Source organism: Lactuca virosa, chromosome 3 (assembly GCF_052849685.1).
Source record: "Lactuca virosa cultivar CGN04683 chromosome 3, Lactuca_virosa_CGN04683_v6, whole genome shotgun sequence".
Taxonomy (NCBI): Eukaryota; Viridiplantae; Streptophyta; class Magnoliopsida; order Asterales; family Asteraceae; genus Lactuca; species Lactuca virosa.
In genome coordinates this window covers 182,796,716-182,806,694 of record NC_136428.1, presented here as the reverse complement: position 1 = coordinate 182,806,694, position 9,979 = coordinate 182,796,716, and the positions used below count along the sequence as shown (strand labels likewise).

General features: G+C 31.7%; 2 protein-coding genes across 4 annotated transcripts; one reads left to right on the top strand and one right to left on the bottom strand.

The window, feature by feature from the left end:
* Positions 1-246: 246 nt before the first annotated feature.
* Positions 247-1,983, bottom strand: LOC145166861 (uncharacterized). Its single transcript, XM_079085914.1, has 4 exons — positions 1,763-1,983; positions 1,205-1,554; positions 1,055-1,097; positions 247-985 (listed from the first exon to the last, which is right to left on the bottom strand). The coding sequence occupies exons 1-4, from the start codon at positions 1,881-1,883 to the stop codon at positions 543-545; spliced, it is 957 nt and encodes a 318-aa protein (XP_078942040.1). The 5' UTR covers positions 1,884-1,983; the 3' UTR covers positions 247-542.
* A 1,632-nt stretch (positions 1,984-3,615) lies between these two features.
* Positions 3,616-5,215, top strand: LOC145166860 (carboxypeptidase). 3 transcript variants are annotated; one of them, XM_079085913.1, is made up of 3 exons: positions 3,616-3,952; positions 4,086-4,253; positions 4,940-5,215. In XM_079085913.1, exons 1-2 carry the CDS (start codon positions 3,676-3,678, stop codon positions 4,238-4,240), a joined length of 432 nt encoding a protein of 143 aa, XP_078942039.1. In that variant the 5' UTR covers positions 3,616-3,675; the 3' UTR covers positions 4,241-4,253; positions 4,940-5,215. The 3 variants fall into 3 exon arrangements, with proteins under 3 accessions (XP_078942039.1, XP_078942038.1, XP_078942037.1); XM_079085912.1 differs by having other exon boundaries at positions 4,862-5,215; XM_079085911.1 differs by having other exon boundaries at positions 4,086-5,215.
* Positions 5,216-9,979: the final 4,764 nt, after the last annotated feature.

The following is a 9,979-nucleotide window of genomic DNA, read 5'->3' as shown; positions in this document are numbered from 1 at the left end:
GCAATGTTAGACATTCGGTGTTACAAATTTGGAATATTGTATGTTTTATTTAACTATCTTAATTCCTACACTATTAATTTGGAATATTGTATGTTTTATTTAACTATCTTAATTCCTACACTATTAATTTGGAATATTGTATGTTTTATTTAACTATCTTAATTCCTACACTATTTGAACTTGGAACGATAAGTGAATTGGTAATACAATATCTTAATTGAAATAGCAATAAAACACAAATTCAAATACTATTAACCGAATATTTAACATGAAAACGTTACCATACAAGAAAATTGTTCGGAATCAAGGTAATAATCAAAGTGTTTTCATCCTATTATCATATAACCTTACAAAAAGTAACTAAAAACTCATCTCCTTGAAGACTTTTATATAGTTTTTACCGATTATTGCAATTTTTAGCCTAAAGATTTCGTAACCAATTACGATTTGAGTTTTTTTTTTCAACTTTTTTGCTTATATGACATACAACAATCTTGCTAATACTTTTACTCAACTTACAAGACCCGAAAACATAAAACTTCTTAAACAGAGTTTACAGAGTCACCATCACTGCTGTCACTGTCACTGCTACTGCTACTCCCACTGCCACTTCCACTACTACTACTACTACTCCCACTCTCACTCGAAGACCCTTCTTTTCTTTCCTCAGCATTCACTTGTGCTCTAAGGGCTTCTGCAGCATTAAGACCTTCATCCCCTTCATCATCACTAACATCAACTTCTGCAATTTCATCATCACTTTCGTTTTGATGAGGAATGTTGATGTCAATTCCAGTGAATGCTTGTTGTTGCCTTTCGGGTTCTGTTTCTGTTTCTATGTTCATATCGATTTCTTCCTCATCATCATTGAGTATGTCCAGCTGTTCGTCCAGGTCATCATCGTTCTTGGGATCTGGTGATGTGTATAAAGAATTTGATGGGTTGAATGGATCTTCAACAACTTTTTCTTCTCGGGGTTTCCCATCTGGGATTTCAAAAAAGATTTGTTATGATTGTGGAAAACAGTAAAAAAAAATGAGAAATAAGAACATACCAAAGCCTTTAAAGTTGCCAATTTCAATTCTTTCAACTTCAACCTGTACAAAAAGAGTTCAACTCATGCAAGAATCAAGAATCAAGATAACATTTTTATGGTTAAATTTGTGAAGTGAAAATCAGGGGAAGAATTGAAAGAATAACTTACTGATGGAGGAAGGAAGTTCTTGTTTGAAGATTGAGGTTTTGATCCCTTTCCAAGTGGTGGTGAACATGCTTCAGGTGGTGGTAAAGTGGCGGCAGCCACTGCTGCAGACTCGCCAGGTTGGCGGACATGTCTCAATCGCTTCACTGATCTGTGAAGTCTTTCTAACCTAAAACTTGTTCCATCAAAGAACAAAACTGCATCGTTGTCTTTGTAATCTTCACTGCTACCTTCAAAGCTCACTTTGGGTTTCCCTGGTAGATTGTTCTGGAATTCAACAGCGACCTTGTTATCTTTGGTTTTGTGCAATTTCCCAGGTTGGTTTTTATCGATAGACGCTGGTTTAAATTCATCTGAAATACCCAATTGCGTAAGTTAATCATCCTTCAGATAACAATCTCTTAATCGTCGATTGTTAATTAAATTCCAGCAAACAATTTTACACTCTATTACAGAAAATCATACAAGATGCATAAAGAAGCATTCAATCTGTCAAACAGACGCAATTTTATTGCAAATAGCACGTATATTTCATAAGAGGAAACAGATACATGTACTTACAGCGAAGAGTGCAGAATTTGGAGGAAGGATTGTCTTGAAAAGAGGAGCCTAGGGTTAGGTCAAACCATCGATCGACCGGTGGAGCTGTTAAGGGTTCATCTCGCTTGTTGCTATTTGCCATTTATTCAATCTTATTCAACCAATTACACTGTTTGATTGAAGTCGTACGATCACAAATTGGAGCCCTAGAAAATCTATTTGGGGTTAAGAACAGATGGATCCGTGTTTGAATCACGGTATTCGTTGCTTGTTTTAGAATAATTACAAAAATAGTCCTTTGGCTTTGCAAACTTTCAGGAAATGCCCATGTTAAACTTTGTAGTCATGCTTACATCCTTGTTTCTAAGTTTATTGCTTATGAGGACCTTTAAGTACCTAAATGTATTACGATATCACAAAAGCTTACATATCTTATGTATATGATAAATTAAGACATTATTACAGGGTTTTCTGTTGAATAAAGCTACAAAAAAAGTAGACAATGAAGAGTAATTATGTAAATGATAAAATGAATAAGACTAAAGAATTTATATCTAAAATCGGTTTAACCAATATTTTTTCGCCTCGAATGATATAAAAATTTGTAAATTGAAAATTAAAACCAAAGAAATACAAGCAATTTGATATTTCTTAAACTATAGATCAAACTGAGATACAACTAATGAGTTAAATTACAAAAAAATATGAATATAACCAAACTTATGACATAAAATGCATTTTTTTTAAAGAAAATCATCTTTCAGTAACATTTATTTATAATGTGTATACATCATAACAATAACACCATTAGATTAACCAATAACCTTTAAATAAGCTAAAACCCATAATGATAAATTATCATCAGGACATATTTAAATACTTATAAAGAGCTCACAGTTTTAGCTATAAACCCAAGAGAAATATGATACTATATTCTCACATTTAAATTTTTTATATTATTATGTCTATATAGGAAGTCAATCAAACAACTAATATCTAGGGATACATGCATCAAAATAAAATATGAGCTTTTCTAATAGCTTATTAGAGCATCCATAATGGTAATTTGTAAGTTCAATGAGAGAGTTGAATGGGGTGACAAGTCTATTTATTATTAAATGGATTAAATGCTACCTTAGTGAGATGTCGTATTGACATTCAATTGATTTGGTATTCAATGGTAGATCAAACCACAAAGGCAGTCTTACGTACGACCCGAGACCTGTATCAGCTCCCCTATTATGGATGCTTGTTAAGCGTTTTTTAACGATGGGTCACCTAAAGGTTGAAGACTGCAACATTGAAACCTGGGTCAACTTCATTTTAAAGTATTTCATACCAAGTGATTACCACCAGGCCATCTGCAATCTTGATGGTTGATAAACTTTTTTGTTTGTTGGTATACCGATAATGTGATACCAAAAAAATATTGAAAAGGCACCCTTATTATGTATGCTCTAAGGTCCCAAATAACAATTCACCTCATCATTCTAAAACAATTTATGCATGGTGTATAAAATAATTAGTAATGTAACAACTTAGAACTTATAAAGAAATAACAATTGTAATTCACTCTTAACATAGAAAAAAAATCATTATTTATGTTTAAAATTATGAGGAAATGAGAAGTTGAGAACTATGGTGAGCTTAAAATAACTTAAACTTAACGGTGTAATATTGTTGTTAAGGAAATATTCAACTATACGGGTATGAACTATGAAGTATGAACGTGAATACTAATTTTAGTAAAGACTTCTAAGTGAATGTAGCAAAAAAGGAGGGCATCAATTGAAAAATAAATCTAAAAGGGTCCATTTTGCCAAGCTATAAAGACCCATCGTTTGTCCAGTTATAGTTTCCCCAAATTATATGAATTTCATCACATCAAAACCCTAGACCATTCATAGTTCTTGAAACTGAAATTGGTAATTACGATGCAAATCTGTTCAATAAACTCGTCAATCGCGCCACTACATGCTTCCTTCGTTCATCAGAATTCCTCAAGTCTTCATCGCTTTCCTTCCTTAGTTGGATTGTCAACGCAGAATTCGCAACTGCGAATTCATCGGAGTATCAAAAGATACTCGATTCAATGTTCGGTAGAAGAAACAAAGCGGGTGAACTTGAGAACTTGTAAGCAATGTAAAACACAATTCGATCCTTCTCTCAATCATCCCCAAGCGTGTCGTTTCCACACTGCGCATTTTGGTGGTAATCAATTATTAATCTGCTCTTCATTTCTTTTAATTGTATGTGTTGAAACTCGAAAGCGTTTAAATTTGCTCATGTTACAGTTTTTGTTAATCTCAGAGTTGCGATTGTGACTAGTTTCTTGAATCTTCAGGAGAAACCAAGAGGAAATTCGAGAGTGTGTATAGTGGAGGCACCATGAATACGCCTGAATCTGGTAAAGTGTTCCAGTATTGGCATTGCTGTGGATCTGAAGATCCCTTTGACATTGGCTGCACTGCTTCTCCACATTCTTCATATGATGATTGATTGATACCAAAAGGTTCATTACTTCATTTCAACCCAAATTTCTTTGATTTTAGCGTTTTCATACTACCAAGAAATTGTTGTATCTCCTATTCAAATTCTATATTGTTCTTGAAACATATAGTAAAATGAATCAACTGTACACATTGTGTATTGATAATCCCCCAATACACTATGTGTACAGCAAAAGGTCCAAACAGCCCATCAAGAGCCCAACTAAGTGATCTTTGAGATTGATCCGGTTCTTATTTGTTTTTAGAGTCTATCTTTAATTATGCAGTTTTTGTCTTTAGTCTTTAATTGGCTCCTGCATAATTAAAGATAGACTCTAAAAACAAATAAGAACAGGATCAATCTCAAAGATCACTTAGTTGGGCTCTTGATGGGCTGTTTGGACCTTTTGCTGTACACATAGTGTATTGGGGGTTTTAGTTCTTCAATGATCTTAACCTTCTGTATTCATCACAAAGCTTTTCTGTTTGTCTTTAAATTAAATTTTCTATTTACATTATCTAAATTGATGATAAGAAAATTTACTGATGTGAAATATTTGTAAGTTAATAATGTTGTATGATGAAATGAAAGTTACTACTCAAATCTTACAAACATTAGGCACAATGACAGTTTTGGCCCTTAACCTTCAAATTGATACCTGCTCTGCCCATCTCATGAATTGTACGAATTGGTCAATTTTGCCCTCAGCCTTTAAAAATAATACCTGCTTCCCATCTCTTGAATTGGATGAATTGGTCGATTTTGCCCTCAGCCTTCATAATGGAGACCTGTTGTTGTCTATCTTGTTCAACCTGTGGAGCCTCAGTTGCTGCATTTTAGTTTTGATTTGAATTGAAATGTCATTCCAAAATGTTGTAGATGCAATGTATATATCTTTAATAATTATTGTAATCTGCAAAATATAAACAGTTTTTATGTAATTTGTGAGATTTTGATATTATAGCATCATTTGGTTCACGATTAGTTACTGATTGCTAGATCCTTAGTAGCTCGGGTTCCTAATGCTATGATGAGTTCAAACAATATAACAAGTTGTTATAACGAGACATGCATTAATTCATTCAAAATACTTATGCATTTCATTGATCCACAAGTAGATATCAAAAAGACAACCAAGTTATGTTTTAGTTCTGATTAATTACCAAACATAATTTTCTTGGTTTACTCATTTGGGAAAACTATTATAAAGTAGGAGGCCTTCAAGGGCACATAGGTCTTCTCGGGTGGAACAGATCGTTGTAGCATGCTAAGGATGACAAAATGTCATGACTCGACTGATAAAAACATCCTACTACACATGATTACAGTTGAACATAGTTTTTATAATTTGGGTAAGTGAAATCTCCAGAAAAGTCCAAATATTTTAGTCTAATTTATGGAAAAGTCTCAAACTAAATTTTGTTTATAGAAAAACACAAAATACGGGCTAAAACTTTGAAATAATCATTTTTTGGCCGGTTTCGCAGATTTAGCCGGTATCCTGTCTTTTTTCATTAGTTTGGTCAAAATATTAAGATTTTTCCAAAAAATTACCATGAAATTAATGGATCGTAGATTTAACCAGTATCTTGGTCGGTTTCGCTGAACACTTCAAACTCTCTACGTTCCTCCCATTCATCGTTGTACTTAGAGCTGACAAAAATCAACCCAACCCGAACCCAACCCAAAATTAGCGGGTTGGGTTAAGACTTTCAACCCATTTAACTTAAATGGGTCAACCCATCTAACTCATTTAACTAATTAGGTTGGGTTGGGTAAAAATTATCAACCCGTCAACTATATATATATATATATATATATATATATATATATATATATATATATATATATATATATAATTTAATAATTATTTGAATGTTATCATGTATTAAACAAAGTATTAATTTGTAAATTATAATGTTGCATTATTATTATCTATGTTTAATAAAATTCAATCCTAATTTCCATCATTTTTTTAGCGCTGATAATACTGGTCACTCTCCAAAATTACTTTGAAACTAAACATTTTTAATGTGATTTGAACAATTTATTTGTATTTATAAATTAGGATTGTGCTTTTGTCATAATTATAAAGTTTTATTTACCTATGGAACTAATTTAAGTGGTATAATATTTAATTATATAATTTATTTAATTGATATTAAATGGATTAACCCAAGTTTAATCCATTTATTTAATAGGGTGGGTCGGGAACTACATAAACAGGTCAACCCGATGACAACCTATTTATCTAAAAGGTTAGGTTGGGTTGGAAATATCAACCCATTTAAATAAACAGGTTGGGTTGGGTTGAAAATTTCATCCCAATTATTAAATGGGTTGAACCCGAACTCAACCCAGGTCGACCCATTGTCACCTCTAGGTGTATTATGCATCGTTGTAGGTGTCATTGTTAGATATATTATGTACATTTCTTCAATTAAATACAAGAGTTGATAATATTTATTAATAATCAAATTACTTAATAAACAAATAGATAGGTATCTACATGTTATAAGATGTGACGATATAGGATCATATATTATTAGAAAATATCATTACACACTGATTCTTGAACATATAAATCTTTTATTATGTTCTTTAAGATAACTACCACCTAACCTCCATACATTGCCTGGTAATAACCATCGAATTACACACATCTATCGAGAGTGAAAAATGAACTTTAAATGACAATTTAAATAGATAATCACCCTTCACATGTTTTCATATAAACTGTCATTCACGGTTCACTTTTCACATTCGATAGATGTATGTTAGCCGATGGTTGTTACCAGTGAGATATGGATGTTGGGTGGTAGTTAGGTTAAAGAACATAAGAGAAACACCAACATTAGAGGAACATTCACATAGTACATCTCATCATGACACCCATAATGATGCATATGAAGAACGTAGAGAATGTGAAGTGGTCAACAAGAAATAGATTAGTACTTAGTCCATTATTCTATTCTTAGAAATTAGCAACAAATGTATTTCTTTTGTTTATAATAAAGATATTTATTATGTTTATAAATAACTTTTTTAATAATAATATACATTAATTCCATGGTAATTTTTAAAAAAGTTTCAATATTTTGGTTATTGGGTAATTTTTAGAAAAGTCCAAATATTTTGACCAAACTAACGAAAAATGACAGAATATCAGTTAAATCTGTAAAACGGACAAAAATGGTTTTTTTGAAGTTTTAGCCGATATTCTATGTTTTTCTTTAAACAAAATTTAGTTTGAGAATTTTTCATAAATTAAACTAAAATATTAGGATTTCTCTGAAGATTTCTTTTTGAGTAAATATGATATTTTGAAATTTTATAAAAGGTATAGGTGATATTATAAACTTTGATTTATAAGAAGATTAATCGATAAAACTAAGGATTTAAACTTGATTTATAAGAGTATAATAATCAATTTTTTGATACTTTGACGAGAGTGTCGGTCACACAAGTAAAAAAAAAATTGAAAACATAAAAATAACACTTTTAGGAGATACAATGATTTAGAACATATGAATTGGAGGTTTTTTTTTGGGAGTTTTTTCAAACCAAAAATTCTTGAAAATCGAAAAAACTATTGGAAGAATTTTATCAAACCAAAATTTTCCAAAGGAGCTTGTTAATTAACAAAGTATTGTTATTAGTTTTTTCAATGATATGGTAAGTCTAGTAAGTTTTCAACTAAATGGAAATAAATAACTTACATAAACAATAATAAATGAAAAAAAAAACAAATATAACAGGCCCCATAAATGAGCAAATTGAAAAAACTCTTATTGTAACGATGAAATAAGTTTTTTCAAAAAAATCACCAAAAGCTCTTGTATTGCTGATCCTCTTAAGGTTGTACGAAAAAATAAAATAAAATAAAATAAAATAAATAAATCAAAAAAGGTCTATTGTGGTATAGCACATAAAGTTTTTATCATTATTTGCATGGCAATAAGTCGAAATTATTTTTGATCAAAAGCCAAACTTCGTACACATGGCTGGATTTTCAAATTTAATCCATTAGGCTATATATCGTATACACACCACGCCTATGACACCAATGTTGAGATTGGGCATTTCTTCACAACATGAACACCCTCCCCACTCACTTGACACTTTGTTGGCATGGAGAGGTGTGGTATCAGCCACACGGTGTCATGCCAATAAAGTTCATAATTCCAAGCAAATATATGTATTCATTTTTAATTTCTTCTTTTCAAAATTAACCTTATAACTACATTTATTTTTTATAAACTTTTCACACAAACAATTCACCCTTCTATTCGGATAACATTTTAGAAACAACTAAAGTATGGAATTTTCATCTTCATTATGCGATTATATGTTTTTCACCACATTTGTTTGAGTGGTAGGCACCATTTTCGATCAAAAAGTAGAAAGTTTGCATGTCAGAAGTACTAGAGTTGTAATGAACATAGATCGTGCAGTTGTAAACGAACTTATGATACCTGATTATTTTGTCGATGATTGCTAGTACTGTCACACCCCCAAACCGGAACGACAGAAACGTTCGGGTGCGGAGGACGTCATGTACAGTATCACAACAAATGTATAATAGTAATCAAAGCAACAACAACCATTGTATTGATAATATAAAGTTTACATTGTGTTCAAAACATTGTTTGATTTACATTAAAACTATAGCAAAAGGTAAGATGTAATACTACTATACTCCGTCTTCGCAACACCTGAGAGGGTACCTGTCTACTAACGTTCCTGAGAATACAAGTGGTTTGAAAAAGTGTCAACATTAAAGTTGGTGAGTTCATAAGCGTTTTTGTTATAAAAAGTATATTCTTTATTCTTTGGAAAAGTTCGTGTATTCCTCCAGAAAATCCTATATTTTCTTAGTAAGAAGTGTGACCATGCCAGTTCCTTCTATGATTACTTAGTTTATACTAGTTATATATAAACTAATATTGAATGGATAGTTGAATGTGTGAATCTGCCCTAAGACCACAACCAAACAAGGAACAGGAAGTAAGGCGTAAACCACACATTCCACTACCTATCGGATATTATTTATATATAACTCTGATGTTAAAAATAAGGAACTATAGAATTAACAAATAAGGGTCCTTTAAGTTATACAAGTTTGTAATTAAGTGTTGAACCTTTTTGTAATTATGTTCCTGGTTCTACTTACTCTTGTGTAAAACATTGTTTTCAGTAAATATCGTTTTTGTTTTGAATTGAAAATTGTTTACCTTTAAAATAACGATGTTTATCCTAGAAAATCCTATATTTTCTATGAAACCGATTTGTAGTTTTAATCGTTCCAAGACCGGAAAGCACAAGTATAATTACCATACTTAGTTTAATGATACCTAATTTTATTTATAAGTAAAACTAGCTGAAGATGTGTTTACCCTGTAAACTAGATGCGATGTTACTACCCTCCTATGATCACTTAGTACATATGAGTTGTATAAAATCAAGATCGAATAGACAGTCGAATGGGTGAATCTGCCCTAAGCCCACAACCAAACAAGGAACAGGAAGTAAGGCGGAAATCACACATTCCACTGTCTACCGGACATCAATTTTATATAACCATGATGTATATACTGAGTAATCACAGAGTCAGTACCTCTTAAGACTGTTTAAGAAAAAGTAAATTACTACGTAAATATGTCGTTGTTTTCTCCTTGTGAGTTCTTATAACCATACTGATATGACTAATGGCCTACACGACGTTCTTCAGGCGTTGGAACGTTATGA